This window comes from Rhincodon typus, chromosome 1, assembly GCF_021869965.1.
Source record: "Rhincodon typus isolate 14 chromosome 1, sRhiTyp1.1, whole genome shotgun sequence".
Lineage (NCBI taxonomy): Eukaryota > Metazoa > Chordata > Chondrichthyes > Orectolobiformes > Rhincodontidae > Rhincodon > Rhincodon typus.
The window spans coordinates 21,263,924-21,283,430 of record NC_063332.1 but is presented as its reverse complement, the minus strand read 5'-3'; the positions used below and the strand labels follow the sequence as shown (position 1 = coordinate 21,283,430).

At 44.1% G+C, this 19,507-nt stretch overlaps 2 protein-coding genes across 2 annotated transcripts in view; one reads left to right on the top strand and one right to left on the bottom strand.

Annotated features, from left to right (window-relative positions):
- The window catches only part of ptcd3 (pentatricopeptide repeat domain 3), a 292,712-nt gene that overhangs the window by 210,839 nt on the left and 62,366 nt on the right, over positions 1 to 19,507 (top strand). The gene's annotated exons all lie outside the window — the stretch shown is intronic.
- polr1a (RNA polymerase I subunit A) overlaps positions 1 to 19,507 on the bottom strand; it is a 129,308-nt gene that overhangs the window by 85,188 nt on the left and 24,613 nt on the right. Inside the window, exons 12-15 of the mRNA XM_048603059.1 lie at positions 17,731 to 17,922; positions 14,236 to 14,385; positions 4,477 to 4,660; positions 1,376 to 1,458 (exon numbers count right to left, since the gene is read on the bottom strand). Coding sequence (XP_048459016.1) covers positions 1,376 to 1,458; positions 4,477 to 4,660; positions 14,236 to 14,385; positions 17,731 to 17,922 — 609 coding nt within the window. The remainder of the gene's footprint in view (positions 1 to 1,375; positions 1,459 to 4,476; positions 4,661 to 14,235; positions 14,386 to 17,730; positions 17,923 to 19,507) is intronic.

The following is a 19,507-nucleotide window of genomic DNA, read 5'->3' as shown; positions in this document are numbered from 1 at the left end:
AAGATCATCCCTGCATCTTTTACAGTCAAGGAAATGTAGCAAGTCTAAACAAACTTTCTTTCCAATTTAGCCCACTAAGCCATGGAGTCATAGAGTCCTACAGCACGAAGACAGGCCCTTTGGCCCAAACGGGTCCATGATGACCAAAATGGCCATCCACGCTAACCCCATTTCCCTGCACTTGGCCCATATCCTTCTAAACCTTTCCTATCCATGTACTCGTTCAATGCCTTTTAAATGTTGTTAATGTACCCGCCTCAATCACTTCCACTGGCAGTTCATTCCATATGCGTACCACCTGCTGTGTAATAAAGTTGCCTCTCAGATTCCTATGTATTCTTTCCCCTCTTACCTTAAACTGATGCTTGCTAGTCCTGATTCCTTAACCCTGGGAAAAAGACTGAGTGCATTCACCCTATCCATGCCACTCATGATCTTACACACTTCTATAAAGATACCCTCTCAGTCTCCCCAAGCTCTAAAGAGCAAAGTCCTACCTTGTCCAACCTCTCCCTGTAACTCAGTCCCTTGAGTCCTGGCAACATCCTTGTAAATTTCTTCTGCACTCTTTCCAGTTTAATAACATCCTTCCTATAGCAAGGTGACCAAAACTGAACACAATACTCCAAGTGTGGCCTCACCAATGTCCTTTACAACTGCAACATAACTTCCCAACTTCCCAATGCCATGACTGAGGAAGGCCATTGTGCCAAAAGCCTTATTCAGTATCCTGTCTACCTGTGACTCCACTTTCAGAGAACTGTGCACCTGAACTCCAAGGTCCCTCTCTTCCACTACACTCCTTAAGGCCCCACCATTCACCATGAAACTCCTACCTTGATTTGACTTTCCAAAATGCAACACCTCACACTTATCTATATTAAACTGCATTTGCCATTTCTTGGCCCACTTACCCAGCTGATCAAGATTCTGCTATATTTCCTGATAATCTTCCTCACTGTCCACGCTACCGCCTATTTCAGTGTCATCCACAAACTTACTAATCATGCCTTGTACATATTCAAATATTCAAACCCTTCAAATTTACAAAACACAAAAGTCGTAGAATTGTTACACCATAAGAGGCCATTTGACACATCACGTCCACACAGTGGCTTTTTGAATGCCAATAAGTGAAATGGTTATTTTCCTGGCATTCTGTCTCTCTCCATCTCTCCAACCCCCTCAAGTTACACCAAAAGAAATTCACTCTTCTAAACATCTAAAAGGCAACTTTCTGGCCATAAGCCTAACTCACAACATGGCTCCTTTACTGTCACTTTTGATTTGGTTTGGAATTTTTAAACATGAGATACAAACCAAGCACACTATTATTTTAGCTTCTTGCATAATTATAAATTAATGGCATCTTTACCTTGGCTCCACACTGCGTTGACTCTTCAATGATTTTTTGCCTCTTCAGATTTGCCTTGGGCTTCACTAGAATATCTTCAACATCTAATACGAAAAATCACATTTAGCAAACATTTATATGTTTGAACAAAACCTTTTATGTATAGTTACTTGATAAATGTTCCTTCTACCAGTGTAGTAGTCTTTTTAAATGTTCAAAAAAAATATTTGAACTAAAACATCTTCATAAAGATTAACAAAAACAGAAATTGCTGGAAGAGCTCACCAGGTCTGGCAGCATCTGTGGAGATAAATCAGAGTTAACATTTCGGTCCAGAGACCCTTCCTCAGAAAAGGTTACTTTCTTACCTCCAAGAAAGAACCTGTTAATCTTTGTGTAAAATGCAAGATTTTAAGTTGTCAAATTATTTTGAATGTCTAACTTTCCGTTTGAAATCTTGTGGCACAGTGGGTAGCATTCCTGTCTCTGAGCCAGAACTCCAGGATCAAGTCCCAATCCAAAACTTAATGGTCCAGAGTACCGGCACATGCCCCAGTAATGCATGTCTCTTTGTGGGGTATGTTGAACATTCCTTATTCCAGTCCTACTCTGACCCCCCAACCCATGAGTCTTTACCTTGTACATCAGTTACATCATTAGTGCTGCTTCTGTCTCGCCCAGAATTGGAAATGTTTATCTATTTCACTTGCAATTTCCACCCGGCTCTCACCTTCACCTGTCCATCTCTGACTCCTCCCTTCTTGGGAATCTCGGTTTCCAGTTCTGGAGCTAGGCTGGCCACTAATATTCACTACAAACACAACAACTCCCACAGTTACCTTGACCATACAACCTCACACTGCTTCTTGTAAAGATGCTAATTCCATTCTCCCAGTTTCTCCACTACATTTGTTCCAATAATGCCAGCTTTGACAACAGCGCTTCCAAACTGTCTACTTCTTCCTCAACCAAGGACTCTCCACCACGGCAGTTGACAGAGCACTCATTCGGGTCCGAACAAATTCCCGCAATTCAGCCCCTCACCCTTTCTCTTCCCTCCCACAACAGCAATAGAGTCCCATGATCACACTAGCACCCACATGCAAAGGACCATTAGCCTCCATTTTCACCACCTCCAGCAGGATGCTACCACCAGATACACATTCCCCTTCCCTCCATGTCAGCAGCAGGACCATTTCCTCCGGGATGCCTTAGTCCATCCCTCCTCCACTCCCAACACCTCTCCACACCCCCACAGCACCTTCCCATGCAATTGCAGAAGGTGCAACACTTGTCCACTTACTTCCTTCTTCCTCACCATCCATAAACCCAGACACACCTTCCAGGTGAAGCAGTGATTTACATGCACTTCACTCAATCTAAAAACCAAAAGAACGGAGGATGCTGTAAATCAGAAACATAAACAGAAAATGCTGGAAAAGCTCAGCGGGTCTGGCAGCATCTGTGAAGAGAAATCAGAGTTAACGTTTCAGGTCCAGTATCACTTCACTCAATCTAGTCTGCTGTATTTACTGCTCATGAAGTGTATCCCTCTACTTTGTGGAGGCAAAACACAGACTGGCGAACACTTCGCAAAACGCCTGCATTCTGTCTCCAAAAATGACTCTGAGCTTCGAGCGACTTCAACACACCATTGTGTTGCCTGGCCAACATCTATGTTTCAGGTCTGCTGCAGTGCTCCAGTGAAGCTCAGCACAAGCTGGAAGAACAGCACCTCATTTTCCACTTAAGGACCCTGCAGCCTTCAGGACTCAATTTCTCCCATGCCCTTACCCCAACCCATACACACTAGACCTTGTCGTCATCGTGGGCTATTACCACAAACAACCCATTGTCAGCCACTAATGGTCTCTATTAGCTGCTATTGATTCTCCCAGGCTGATCTTTACCCATTTCTTTGTCTGCACAACTGTTTCTCTCTCTACGGGCTCCAACTCCACTTATCGTTTACTCCTACCCCCTACCCACACCCCATCTTCAAAATATGTACCAAACTTTTCCTAGCTAAGATCAGTTCTAAAAGACAGTCAGTGGTCCCAAAACGTTTACTCTCAATTCTCTCCACAGTTGCTGCCAGACCTCAGTTTTTCCAGTAATATCTGCTTTTGTTTCTGATTTCCAGCATCTGCAGCTGTTTTTTCTAATTTAATGCTCAAAGAAGTTTCATTCAAAACTGCCCAAACTGGTTGACAATCAACTTGTAAATGCTTCCAACATAAGTCAAATGATGAGCAGTAACAGTGGGAGAGATTTCTGCTGAATCATGTAATGGAAATAAATTGGAGCAATTATCATCACCCAACACGATCTACATCTCTGGCTACAACTTCCCGTGGTGGTGGTGATGAATTTTTTTGGGAAGCGCAGCTTAGCTCTGTTGGCGGTTCAGTCAACGCAGATCATATTGATGCCAATAGCACATGATTTGATCACTATTTCAACTATGGGAGAATGCAGGTCCCAACTGCTTGTCCTAACATTGATGGATAGTGTTGTTGTAAATCAGATCTGCTTTCTGACAGGATACAAGAAAAATAATAATATGAGACATATTTAGAAGACCTTAAGCAGCCATTTCATTAGAATGTAGAAACTTGTACAAATAGCCTTTTGATTCTTTCTGAGCCTAAGATTGTCACATTCTGCCTTCTATCCCAAGCCAGCTGCTTAATTTACAATTTCCATATGCTTTGATCTGCACTAAGAGCTTCACTTTTGGAACCTGCCCAAATGCCTTCAGGAAATTCAGGTAAATAATATGCACTTGACAGTGCTCAATTGACTAATTATACACAAGAGTTACAGTGAGGTACATTTTGTTATGTGAACCATGTAACATTGATCTCTTTCCATTTAAAGCTTTCACAGCCCGACTAAAAGAACAGTTCAACCTTTGCACAACGTTTCACTGGAAGGAGCTGAATGAGCAATCTATGTACAGACAGGAGTTAACCAGCCCATGCAAAGGAATTTCCTGACGACCATGTAATTTTATGTTGGAACATACAACAAAGTATTTGTTATTCAACGTATATATCTAAAATAAAAGTTTGAATACAAAAGGCAACATGACAAAGACTAAGCAAGTAATAAACTGTTACCTAAAGTAAATCCTCTATACAGCTGGAGGTAAGCAGTGAAGAGACGAGCCAGACAGGTCAGTACTTTTCCACTTATCTCACCACCATACAGTTCCTGACAGCAGTGGACCAAGCCATAGGCTGAGCTTCCATAATGTGCCTTGTCCAGAACACCACACAGCAACTCTCCTTCCAGAATGACAACCTGTCCATCCAAAAGAAAATGAAGTACGAACACATTAAACATTCATTGGACAGAATGAAAATAAAAACTACTGGAGATCATTGTGGGTCAGGCATGGAGAGAAAGCAAGCTTATGACGACTCTTCAAAGTCAAAACATTAGCTTGCCTTGTCACCACGGATGTTGCCTGACCCGCTGTGACCTCCAGCACTTTTTATTTTCAATACAGATTCCAGCATCTGCAGTAATTTGCTCCCCAGTTCATTGTATAGAATCACTTGCTGGATTACTGTGAAAATGCATGCGCCAATTTAACAAAAGTTTTAATATGGAAACAACATGCATGAGTATAAGAGATAACAAGGTGTAGAGCTGGATGAACACAGCAGGCCAAGTAGCATCAGAGGAGCAGGAAAGCTGACGTTTCGGGTCTGGACCCTTCTTCAGAAATGGGGGAGGGGAAGGGGATTCTGAAATAAATAGAGACAGAGGGGGAGGCGGATGGAAGATGGATAAAGGAGCAGATAGGTGGAGAGGAGACAGACAGGTCAAAGAGGTGGGGATGGAACCACCATAGGTGAGTGGGGTGTGGGGAGTTAGGGTGGGGATAGATCAGTCCAGGGGGGACGGACAGGTCAAGGAGGCAGGAAGAGGCTAGTAGGTAGGAAGTGGGGGTGCGGCTTGAGGTGGAAGGAGTGGACGGACAGGTTAGGGAGGCGGGGACAAGCAGGGACGATTTTGAAGCTTATGAAGCCTGTATCTATCTCCTTTCCAAAATCCACAAACCTGAATGCCCTGGTCGACCCATCGTCTCCACCTGCTCCTGCCCTACCGAACTTATCTCCACTTATCTCGACTCCATTTTCTCTCCCTTGGTCCAGGAACTCTCCACCGACATCCATGACACCACCCACGCCCGCCACCTCCTCCAAATCTTCCGATTCCCTGGTCCCCAACACCTCATCTTTACCATGGACATCCAGTCCCTATACACTGGCATTCCCCATGCAGATGGCCTAAAGGCCCTCTGTTTCTTCCTGTCCCGCAGGCCTGACCAGTCCCCCTCCACTGACACCCTTAGCTGAACTCGGCTTCACCCTTAACAACTTCTCCTTCAATTCCTCCCACTTCCTACAGACAAAGAGGGTGGCCATGGGTACCCACATGGGCCCAAGCTATGCCTGCCTCTTTGTAGGTCACATGGAACAATCCCTCTTCCAAAGCTACATTGGCCCTATCTCCCACCTCTTCCTCCGATACATGGATGACTGTATCGGCGCCACGTCGTGCTCCCACAAGGAACTCGAACAGTTCATCCACTTCACTAACACCTTCCACCCCAATCTTAAGTACACCTGGACCATCTCCGTACCTCTCTCTCCTTCCTGGACCTCTCTGTTTCCATCTCTGGCAACCACCTGCAAACCGATATCCATTTCAAGCCCACCGACTCCCACAGCTACCTAGAATACACCTCCTCCCACCCACCTTCCTGCAAAAATGCCATCCCCTATTCCCAATTCCTTCACCTCCACCGCATCTGCTCCCGAGATGAGGCATTCCACTCCCGGACATTCCAGATGACCTCGTTTTTCAAGGACCGCAACTTCCCCTCCACAGTGGTCGAAAACGCCCTCAACTGTGTCTCTCGCATTTCCCGCAACTCATCCCTCACACCCCCTCCCCAAACAACAACCAAAACAGAATCCCCCTCGTCCTCACGTACCACCCCACCAACCTCCGGATCCAATGCATCATCCTCCGGCACTTCCGCCATCTGCAATCTGACCCCACTACAAAAGATATTTTTCCCTCCTCCCCTTTATCTGCCTTCCGGAGGGACCACTCTCGCCGTGACTCCTTTGTCCGCTCCACACTCACCACCAGCCCCGCCACCCCCACCACCCCCGGCACTTTTCCCTGCAACCGCAGGAAGTGCTACATCTGCCCCTACACCTCCCCTCTCACCCCCATCCCAGGCCCCAAGAAGACCTTCCACATCAAGCAGATGTTCACCTGCACATCTGCTAATGTGGTATACTGCATCCACTGTTCCCGTTGTGGCCTCCTCTACATCGGGGAAACCAAGCGGAGGCTTGGAGACCGCTTTGCGGAACACCTACGCTCGGTTTGCAACAAACGACTTCACCTCCCAGTCGCGAACCATTTCAACTCCCCCTCCCACTCCTTGGACGACATGTCCATCCTGGGCCTCCTCCAGTGCCACAACGATGCCACCCGAACGTTGCAGGAACAGCACCTCATATTTTGCTTGGGAACCCTGCAGCCCAATGATATCAATGTGGACTTCACAAGCTTCAAAATCTCCCCTCCTCCGACCGCATCCCAAAACTAGCCCAGCTCGTCCCTGCCTCCCTAACCTGTCCGTCCACTCCTTCTACCTCAAGCCCCACCCCCACCTCCTACCTACCAGCCTCATCCTGCCTCCTTGACCTGTCCGTCCTCCCTGGACTGACCTATCCCCACCCTAACTCCCCACCTACACTCACCTTTACTGGTTCCATCCCCACCTCTTTGACCTGTCTGTCTCCTCTCCACCTATCTTCTCCTCTATCCATCTTCTATCCGCCTCCCCCTCTCTCCCTATTTATTTCAGAACCCCCTTCCCCTCCCCCATTTCTGAAGAAGGGTCTAGGCCCGAAAGGTCAGCTTTCCTGCTCCTCTGATGCTGCTTGGCCTGCTGTGTTCATCCAGCTCGACACCTCGTTATCTCAGATTCTCTAGCATCGGCAGTTCCCACTATCTCTGCATGAGTATAACACTATCTCACATTTTCAGAAACGTCCGAAAAAAAATTGTTTTGAAGTCATTTCTTTGATGTGTAATCACTGTTGTTATTTACACACAAAGGTTCAATAAACTGCACTGAGATGAATAGCCAAATAGTCTGTTTTTGGTGGACTTTGCTGAGTAAGGAATGTTAGCCAAGATATGTGGAGAACTCTGCCCCTTTTTGAAAATGTGTCAGAGAATCTGCAAGAAGGGCCTGTCCTGTGCTGTACTGTTCTATGTTCTATGTAGATCTATTTCTACCACTGGGGAGCTTGTTTCAAGTTCTCAATCTAAAGAGAAAAGATGATCAGCCTTAATTATTTACTCCAATCCCAAGCAGATTTTGAAACTACAACTTTCTGACTCATAGGTTAAAAAAAACTATATAACCGAAGCTCATAAGCTATTTACTTCAAATTCCTTTATCCTCCAATATCAGATGTCATGACTCCATGCTCTAAGGGCATAACTTTCCCACTTTCAGGTCAAGTCCAAAAGGGGTAAAATTTTTGGACACAAATCCATGGCCTACCTTGTTTAGGAAGCCTGACAGATCAATATAGAAACATACAAAAAAAAAGAGCAGGAGCAGGCTATTTGGTCCGTTGAGCCTGTTCAGCCATTGATTATGACCATGGCTGATTATCCAACTCAGTACCCTGTCCCCACTTTCTCCCAAATACATTTAGATCCCTTTAGCCTAAAGAACAATGTCTCACTCTTCCTTGAAAACATTCAATGTTTTTGTCTCAACCATTTTTGGGCACAGAATGCGAGAGAGGCTCACCACTGTCTGGACGAAGAAAGTTATCCTCATCTCAGTCCTAAATGGCCCATATCCTTGGACTGTGATCCCCTGGTTCTAGACTCCCCAGTCACCAGAACATTGTGTTCATCCTGTTAGTCTTTTATAAGTTTCTACAAAATCCCTCCACATTCTTCTAGATACCAGTGAATAAAGTCATAACCTATCCAGTATCTCTTATACATCAGTCCAGTGTTCCCAACAATCAGTTTGGTAAACCTTAACTGCACTCTTTCCACAGCCAGAACACTCTTCTTCAGATAAGGAAACCAAAACTGCACACAATACTCCAGGTGTGGACTTACCAAGACATCTCCTGCACTGGAATGTTTCATGTTCTATTTCTGCTCGTGCATTCAAATCTTCTCGCTATGAAGGCCAACGCATCATTTGCCTTCTTCACCTTATACTGCATCTGCAAGCTTACCTTCAGTGACTGGTGTACAAGGACACCAGGTCTCGTTGCACCTTCCCCTTAAAGATAATAATCTGCCTGCCTGTTTCTGCTACCAAAATGGATAACCTCATTTTTACGCATGTTTTACTTCATCTGTCATGCAACTGCCCATTCATTCAACTTGTCCAAATCACACTGAAGCAGCTCTGCAGCCTCCTCTGTTCACTCCCACAGAGCTTTGTGACATTTGCAAACTTAGAGATATACATTTAGTTCCATCATCAAAATCATTAATATATATTGTGAATAACTGGGGTCCCTAGCACTAATTCCTGCAGTACCTCACCGCCTGCCGTTGGAAAGAGGCCCATTTATTCCTGTGCTTCGTTTACTGTCTGCCAACCAGTTCTCTATCTTCGAGGAACAATACCCCCAACCCCATGCACTTTAACTTTACGTGCTAATCTCTTATGTGGGACGTTATCAAAAGCCTTTTGAAAGTCCAAGCAAACTACGCCCATTGGCCCCCTTCATCGACTCTACCAGGTACAACCTTGAAAAATTCCAGTAAATTTGTCAAACATTATTTCCCGTTTGCAAATCCAAGCTGTCAGTCTAATTCTGTCACTGTTTCCAAGTGTTCTGCTATTAAATGTTCTATTAAGGACATTAGAGTTTTTAAATGTCAATCAATCAGTCCAGTCACTGCCTGGAGGTTTTCTGTAAGAATTACAAAGCTGGAGGAGGAGGTCTCACTCACCTGGAGCTGGCAGCAAATCAGAAGCCAGCCTCTTCAGAAATCAATGTTGCTACAATGGGGTCACAGCTTCTGCTGGGACACAACTTCCAGATGGAAGATCACAGGCAGGAAAGGGGCAAGAAAGGTTATTTTGTTTAATTAGGTAGGGCGGGATACAGAGAAATCAGAAGGGAGGACAGGGGCTAGATCTCAGACCCCAGTCCCAGCCTTCGGTCAGGTCTCTTGATCTTGCACAAATTGGACTCCATCCCAACTCTGATACAAAATTGATTGCCTCCCACAATGCTTTACCAGTTTGGTAAACTGGTTCTGTCCTGCCCTGCCTGGACCTTTCGTAATTGAAACCAGAATGGGATGAGTCCTTTAAGTGGTCGCTACGTGAGGTGCATGGAGATTTCCAGCTAGAACCTAAAGTGGTGGGAAGGGGATGAGTATCTCTGTAGTGCAGACTTTTTATTTGTCCTTTGAACTCTCTTCCCTGCATTTCTTGGGAATTCACCCTTTTTTTTACTTTTTGTGAGAATGAACTAAGAAATGACATTAATATCTATTTAACTTGCATAAAGGTAAACTTAATGCAGAAAAATCCTTATTAAATATCCCATTACAGCTAGAGTTAGTTTGTGCCTTGAGTGGATGATTATTGTAACAATTAATAATTGGCATGTACAACCCGTGAAGAGATGAGCAGGCAGCCTTGGAATTTCACAAATCAATGAGATCATCCACTACACTTCCATAGAAAATTGAACAAGATGATTCTTGAAAGTCAAAGTCTGCCACAAAAGCCACACATGAAGTTGTTTCTTGCCAGCAGTATGTAATGATTTTTGCTAATGCCTTGTTTGCAAGGCTGGTGTCTGCTTTAGAACTCTTGAAACTGCTTGTCATTGACGTGGCAAATTCGTGCCATAACCGGTGTCACCATTTGCATTGGTTGTCAACTGGTTTTCCACTTGTCATGACTGATACTGGGGGTTTTCAAATCTCTTTAGACAACACCCGCAAAATGTAGCTCAGGACACCACGCTGGCCTCGTCTCACAGGTAAAAATGACCTTTGACCCAGAAGCAGTAGAAAAGGGTAAACTTGCTTTATTTTAAAAGGTCTGTGGAATCTGTCATTAAGAATGTTTTGTAAAGGACTTTAAAGATATCACATTAATTATAAAGAGACCGATAACACCTTTCTTTGACAAAAAGAAAATACTGGCATGTGACCTTGCATCTCTTCAGCTGGAAGTACCAACACAATTTAGTTACAACAGGCACCATATGGCCAGCTACAAGTAGAAAAGCTGAAAGGTGAAGGCACTGCACAGACACAAACAAACAGAAAGCAGACAGAGAAAATAAAAGAAACACAGAATTCTTTTAAAAAAAATCTGGCCAATTATTGTTCCGTCAGTCAACTTTCAAATATCATTACACTGATGGGGTTGTCAAATGCGTTATCAAGCAGTACCTGCTCAGCAACAACCTGCTCACTGACTCACAGTTTGGGTTCTGTTAGGTCCACTCAGTTCCTGACCTCATTACAGCCTTAGTTCAAACATATCAACAAAAGAGCTGAATGCTAGAAGTGAGGTGAGAGTGACTGCTCTTAACAGCAATGCCACATCTGACCAAGCATGGCATCTAAGAGGCCTAACAAAACTCGGAATCGCGGGAAAACTCCAATGATTGAAGTCATGTCTGGCATAAAAGATGATGATTATGGTTATTGGAAGTCAGATGTTTCAACTCAAGATCATCACTGCAGGATTTCCTCAGGGTGGTGCCCTAACCAAAACCACTTTTAGCTGCTTCATCGATGACTTTCCCTCCATCATAAGATCAGAAGTAGGAATGATTGTTGATGACTGCATAATGTTAAGCATCATTCACAATATTTCAAATACTGAGGCAGTCCACGTCCATACAGCATGACTTCCAGCCTCGGGCTGACAAGTGGTTTACAATCGTGCATACAAGTGCCAAATGATGACCATCTCCAACAAGAGAGAATCTAACCATCACCCTTGACATTTAATAGCATTACTACCACGGAATCCACCACTACCAACATCCTGAGATTACCATTCATCAGAAATGAACTGGGCTAGCCATATAAAAACTGTAGCCACGAAAGCAGGTCAGAGGCTAGGAATCCTGCAAAGAGTAACTCGCCTCCTGATTTCCCAAAGCCTGTCCGTCAATACAAGGCACAAATCCGGAGTGCAATGGAATATTCCTCACTTGTCTGGATGAATGTGAGAACATTCAAGGAGCTTGACACAAACCAGGACAAAGCAGCACGCATGACTGGCATTTCATCTACAAACACTAACTCCTTCCATCACCGTAGCTGAGTGGCAGCAGTGTGTATCATCTACAAGATGCACTGCAGAAATTAGACAGCACCTTCCAAACCCATAACCATCTCTATCCAGAAGGAGGAGTGCAGCAGATACATGGGAACACCACCACCAACAAGTTCCCCTCTAAGTTACTCACTATCATGAGTTGGAAATATCTCACCGTTCCTTCAGTGTCACTGGGTTAAAATCCTGGAACTCCCTCTTCCGTGGCATTGTAGCTCTGCCTACATCAAATGCACTACAGCTGACCGCAAACTTCTCAAGGGAAAATAGGGATCAGCAATAAACGATGCCCCAGCCAGTGATAACCATATCACCTGAATGAGTAAGAAAATTAAATAAAGAGATAACATTTGCATGGCTACAGGCAAGAGTCAGGCTGAATTACTCCTGCAGAGAGCCAGCACAGACATGTTGGGTCAAACAGCCTTCCTCTTGGCTGTAACCATTGCTAGTGAGTCTTTAATTCTAAGGCCAGTTTCGAAAACATACAATGTTGTGTTTTAATGGGTTGTCTCCAACTATGATCAAGGGAGCTGACTTCTCCTCAATCAATATTAAAAAGTATAGAAATCAATAGTGACATTTCAGCTCCATATAAGAAAGAAGATACATTATAGAATCCTGATCCATGTTAAGACTGCTGTCAGATGTCCCTACAGGGTAGTCTGTTTTCTACTTACTGACATTTCAATTTCCGTGTTTTAAATGGTCTTTTGGGATTCCTCTACGTACAAGTATCCCAGTAATTAATCCTCAATAGCAGTAAGAGGCAGTCAGTGAAATAAAGAATGAATGGTTGATGAGCCTCGAGCAGAATGCCTGAAAAGCTGAACCAACTCCATTCCTACAAAGTGGAACTCATAATGCCAAAACTCTGGAGTCATCTAACTCTCCCAATTTATATATTTATTTCTTTATGAAATTGATCGTCACAATAAAAATTTCTACGAATGCTAGTCAGAGCATATAGATGTCATTATTGTTAAGCAGATAACTCTTATTATCTATATATTTTGGATACATCATGCCACTTGGGCACAAAAATAAAATTTTAACAGAAATACCAAGCAGTGACCATGTTGCGAAAGTCATTGCCAAGCCCTACACATCAGCAAGAGCCTATTGACTGATCTACATAGAACATAGAACATAGAACATAGAACATAGAACATTACAGCGCAGTACAGGCCCTTCGGCCCTCGATGTTGCGCCGACCGGTGAAACCAATCTGAAGCCCATCTAACCTAAACTATTCCATTATCATCCATATGTTTATCCAATGACCATTTAAAAGCCCTTAAAGTGGGCGAGTCTACTATTTTTGCAGGCAGGGCATTCCACGCCCTTACTACTCTCCAAGTAAAGAACCTACCTCTGACATCTGTCCTATATCTATCACCCCACAATTTAAAGCTATGTCCCCTCGTGCTAGCCATCACCATCTGAGGAAAAAGGCTCCCACTGTCCACCCTATCTAATCCTCTGATCATCTTGTATGTCTCTATCAAGTCACCTCTTAACCTTCTTCTCTCTAACGAAAACAGCCTCAAAACCCTCAGCCTTTCCTCATAAGACCTTCCCTCCATACCAGGCAACATCCTGGTAAATCTCCTCTGCACCCTTTCCAATGCTTCCACATCCTTCCTATAATGCGGTGACCAGAACTGTACGCAATACTCCAAGTGCGGCCGCACCAGAGTTTTGTACAGCTGCAACATGACCTCATGGCTCCGAAACTCAATCCCTCCACCAATAAAACCTAACATACTGTATGCCTTCTTAACAACGCTATCAACCTGGGTGGCAACTTTCAGTGATCTATGCACATGGACACCGAGATCTTTCTGCTCATCCACACTACCAAGAATCTTACCATTAGCCCAGTATTCTGTATTCCTGTTACTCCTTCCAAAGTGAATCACCTCACACTTTTCCGCATTAAACTCCATTTGCCACCTCTCAGCCCAGCTCTGCAGCTTATCTATGTCCCTCTGTAACCTGCAACATCCTTCCGCACTATCCACAACTCCACCGACTTTGGTGTCATCCGCAAATTTACTAACCCATCCTTCTACGCCCTCATCCAGGTCATTTATAAAAATGACAAACAGCAGTGGCCCCAAAACAGATCCTTGAGGTACCTCAGCTGGGAAGTCGTTCAGAACTGGCAGATGAATTGGAAGAGGAGGAGGAAAATCACCTGGTTTTATCCACTCCTGATCACTACACAGTAAGCCTATTGTAGAGTCTGTGCTCGTGGCAAAAACAATAGTAGGACCAGAACAGCTGCACCCCTCAACCCTCAATGTGACCAATATCCATTAAATCTCATGCTGCCAAACTCTCAGAATTGCCACAGATGCACGATATGCACAGAACCATCACCCCTGTCTGAGTCAGCTCTTTGAGGACAGAAGGTGAGAAGACAACAAACAAGTACCAAATTCAATTCTGAACAATCAATGGACATATAACATACCTTGGACTCGGACATCCATTCCGGATCAAAATTTGCCACCGTGCGCTGAGTTTCTCTAACCCAAGCCTTGCCACTGATTTTAGATTTCCCTATTAAGTTCAATGGTATTTGATTTTTGGGAATTATATTAATCAGCAACGTAGAAACAACCTATAAAAAAAAACAGCAATGTCTTTGATACCGCACAGAAAAAGGAAGCAGCCAGTTATGTACATTTTAGTAAATAGCAAAGCATTAATACAATTATCACAAAGTAACAAAGGCATCAAAGCCATATCAGTTAAAACACATTTTTATCCCTTGCAGTTCAAGTAGGGTTAAAATGCACATAATTTTCCCCATTAAAAATCTTCCTGTTCCTTTACTGAAGATACCGTCTTCAACTCAGTGATGATTCCAAGACGCAGCTTTCTTATATTGCTCAGTCTGAGCTTCAACATTGAGAGTTGCTGGAAAAGCTCAGCAGGTCTGGCAGCATCTGTGAAGAAAAAAATCAGAGTTAACATTTCGGGTCCGGTGACCCTTTCTCAGAAGTGATGGTAGCTGGGAATATGTCAATTTATATGCAGAAATTAGGGAGGGGATTGGGGTGGGGAGTAAATGATAGGATGGAGCCCAAAGAGAGAGAAGTGCAGTTAGATAGACAAAGGAGTTGATAACGATCTGGCTAGGAGGATGAATAGGTGTTAATGGGGACTGTTCGTGACGCACAGTAAGTAGTGTGTAATGGCAGGCTAAGTGATAACAAGGCCTGGTGTGCAGGGTAGGGGGCTAGGACATGGGAGAGTTTAGGCCCTAAAATGATTGAACTCAATAGAGTCCAGAGGGCCGCAGGGTCCCCAAATGGAAAATGAGGTGTTGTTCTTCCAGCTTGAGTTGACCTTCACTGGAACACTGCAGCAAGCCAGAGAGACAGAGATGTTGGTCAGGGAACAGGGTGGTGTGTTAAAGTGGCAGGCAACTGGAAGCTGAAAGTCTTTTTTGCAAGCAGAACATAGAAGTTCTGTGAATCGGTCACCCAGTCTACGCTTCATTTTCCCAATGTAGAGGAGACCACATTGTGAGCAGCAAATGCAGTAGACTGGAGATAACAAGGTGTAGAGCTGGATGAACACAGCAGGCCTAGCAGCATCAGAGGAGCAGGAAGGCTGACGTTTTGGGCCTAGATAGTGGAGAGGGAGGTGGTAAATGGGCAGGTGTTGTACCTTCGCCAGTTGCAGGGAAATGTGCCGTAGGGCTGAGGGGGGCGTGGATGTTGGAAGTGAAGGGAGAGTGGATGCAACATCCCTCCCACAACAGCGATAGGGTTCCCCTTGTCCTTACCTACCATCCCACCAGCATCCACATCCAGAAGATCATCAGACACCATTTCCACTATCTCCAGCGAGATGCCACCGCCAGTCACATATTCCCCTCCCCTCCCTTGTCTGCCTTCTGCAGGGACCGTTCCCTCCGGGACACCATGGTCCACTCTTCCTTCACCCCCAACACCTCCCCACTGCCCCACAGCACCACCCCCTGCAACCGGCAAAGGTGCAACACCTGCCCATTTACCTCCTCCCTCCCCACTATCCAAGGGCCCAAACATACCTTCCAGGTGAAGCAACACTTCTCCTGCACTTCCCAGAATCTGGTCTACTGCATTTGCTGCTCACAATGTGGTCTCCTCTACATTGGGGAAATGAAGCAAAGACTGGGTAACTGCTGCGCAGAACATCTACGTTCTGCTTGCAAAAAAGACCCTGAGCTTCCAATTGCCTGCCACTTTAACACTCTGTTCCCTGGTCAACGTCTCTGTCTCTGGCTTGCTGCAGTGTTCCAGTGAAGCTCAACTCAAGCTGGAAGGACAACACCTCATTTTCTGCTTGGGGACCTTGCAGCCCTCTGGACTCAATATCGAGTTCAATAATTTTAGGGCGTAAACTCTTCCATGTCCTAGCCCCTAACCCACACACCAGGCCTTGTTATCACATATCTTGCCATTGCATCATCTCCTTTGTTAGGGTCACTAACAGTTCCCATTAACAGCTATTCACCCCCTTAGCTAGATCGTTATCAACCCCTTTGTCTATCGAACTGCTCTCTCTCTCTCTCTATCTCTCTCGTCGGGCTCTATCCCTTATCCTATCGTTTACTTCCTACCCCATCCCCCTCCCTATTTTCTGCATATAAATTGACATTTTCCCAGCTACCATCAGTTCTGAGGAAGGGTCACCGGACCCGAAACATTAACTCCGATTTTTTCTTCACAGATGCTGCCAGACCTGCTGGGCTTTTCCAGCAACGTCTGTTTTTGTTCCTGATTGACAGCATCTGCAGTTCTTTCGGTTTTTGTTCAGATTCGATGCTCTGCCGATTGTGGATAATTTGACAGCTCAGCCCAAGCTGTCCTCAATTAACATCCATAGTTTCTAGTGGTGGAGGGGGGGTGGGGGGGACACTGGTTACACTATTTGTACCCACAGCACACTCCTATCACACACCCCATTCTGGATGTCAATTCCATCTGACAAAGGAGACAAGCCAGCTTCTCAACTTAATCCTTCTCTGTATCAGGCAATTCTTCTATCTTTGCTATGGAAGAATAGAGGCTTTCTTTCTCTCTAATACAGCTCTTAACATCAAATTATATATCAATTACATCCTGCGTGGACAGACTATAAATAAAGATGCCATACCTGACCATTCTGTCAACATCTTTCTTCAAAACAACAAATTAGAACAGTGCAAATTATTACTGTATCAGGTAGCATAGTTACATTGCAGATCAGAGACTGATGTGAACCTGGCCACTGTAACCAAGTGGAAGCTGTATCCAGGAGTTTACATATTCTTGGCAGGTATAATTTCAAGGGTGCATCTCACTGGAGATTCTTTCAATCACGCATCCTACTGAAAAATTAGGATAGCAGGAAATTGGAAAGTTCACTGAAAAATGCCAAGTGAAAACAGTTGAAATGCAGGCAGGAGCACCCCCATCCTCTCTACAAAAATGGGCACAAGCCTTGCATCCTGTGCCTACTACATTTGATTATTTTTTTCAAACCAATTGTTTCATTTTTAATGAGTGAACCACAGTATAACCTCAGTGTAACTAGCTAGGAGCACAATTGTGTGCAGAAACAGTATAAAGCCTTCTTAGACTGGGTTTGAGAGGCCAGGGCAGATTTAGATGCAGACCAATCCCCATGATCCAACAGAGTGGTGGAATAGGCTTGAGGGGCTGAATAAGCTACCCTTTGTCCTATGCAAAGGATCTGAATAACAGTCAGCAAGGTTTTGCCATACTTAAACTAAGGAAAACATCTTAAAAATCACCCACTGCATTATGTGCTCAGTAAGATTTTCTGACCGGGCACATCCCATTGAAATAAATCATCAGCACTCACTTTTTTTGTACTGTCACTAATTAAACTCAGCTTTCCATTCCAGCACTAATTAGAATTTTACCTGTCAGTAATTTATAATAAGCTGGTTGATAGTCAGAGGAATTACCTGCTTTCCTGTCCAGAGTGGAAATGGTTTAAGCACCGCGGGTTGAAGAATCTTCACCCGGCCCTTTTTATCCGTAAGGCCTCGGTAAACAAGCTCCATGTACTGTTCCCGCGTGAAGAAACGGCCACGGATTGTCATACTGGTGCCAGAAACCATGTGATCCTGAATTAAACCTGCCAAAGGTTTCCCATCCTAAAGGAAATAAAATACCAATGAGCAGTTTACATTTAATAACTCATATAATATCCACAGGGAGGTAACGGGATTACATTCCACAAAACACAGAAAAACATCCTTTATTATCAAGTGGATGGCAAAATATTTTCACTGTTCTGACTATAGCCACTGCCCCAGGGACAACTAGTTGTAAATTAATGCTGAAAGATCTGTTCACTGTCAATAAAACATCCTGATACAGCTTCAAATGCTGTCAACAAAAACACCTACACTAAATACAGTTTTAAAAACATCACCAGAGGGGAAGTTAGACACTGAGCAAGAATTGGATGAAAATAGATTTAAAAGGCATTAAACAAGAGATTGTTTACAAAAGTGGGAAGTAATGAGGAAACAAGATTTCAGGCAAGAATTCCCAAGTGCAGACTTGAAGGGTGGTGGGTAGTCACCAATGATAGAGGGAGAAGAAACTAACTGGTGATTGGTGAGCTTGAAACAGGGTTTGGGTGATAGAGTGAAAGACTGAAAGACTGAGCTGTAGGAGGTGCAGATTGAGACTGGAGCGAGAGCAGAAGGTGCCGAGTATTTTTCAACAAGCTCTTTGGAACTACAGGTAGTACAGAATAGGCCACATGTGGCAGACATTGAGCTCAGGCGGCCAGTAGGGAAGGCATTGATGAAATCATTTTCACTGCAAAGTTATCATGAGATATTGAAGCAATTCAGAAAAACTGAACCGAGTCACTCAAAAATTAAAATCCTTCCATTGAATGACTAACCAGCAAGATGGTTGATAAATGGAAGTGGAGAAAGGATCAGAAGGGGTCAATGGAATAAACTTAGTATAAGATACAACCATCTCAGAAAAGGCTGAAATTAAAAATCAAGAAAAAAGAGGCAATTGCAAAATGTTTGAGATTATATCAGGTGAGAATGGAATTGATGTTTCCTTATTCCATTAACCAAAGCGCACAAACACAGCTGTAACAGGGAAGGGTAAGGTCTTGTGGGACACCACGCTCAACAAATCAAACACAAATGCCCTTTTACAGTGATTTGCTCATACTTAGAAACCATTATGTCCTTCAATCATTAGGTTTCATGCATATTACTAATAGATCACTGCAAAGCAAGAAACTGAAGCAAAAACAAAATATGCTGCTCAACTCCTCAATTGCATTTCACCATTTACTAACATCTCTTTTTTAAAAAAAGATTTGCTCATGGGACATGGGTAGTTCCGACTAACCAGCATTTATTGTCCATCTCTAATTGCACAGACGCAAATTAATAGTCATTTAAGTCATTTAGTGTATTTAAGACAGAAACAGATAATTCTTGATTGGTGAAGGGATCAAGGGTTATGGGGAGAAAGCAGGAGAATGGGGTTGAGGAACGTATCAGCCATGATTGGGGAGCTACCTCCTGGTTTGAAGGTAGGAGACAGAGGGTGGTGATAGAGGTAGTAGGAACTGCAGATGCTGGAGAATCCGAGACAACAAGGTGCAGGGCTGGATGAACACAGCAGGCCAAGCAGCATCATAGGAGCAGAGAGGCTGACGTTTTGGGCCTAGACCCTTTCTGATGAAGGGTCTAGGCC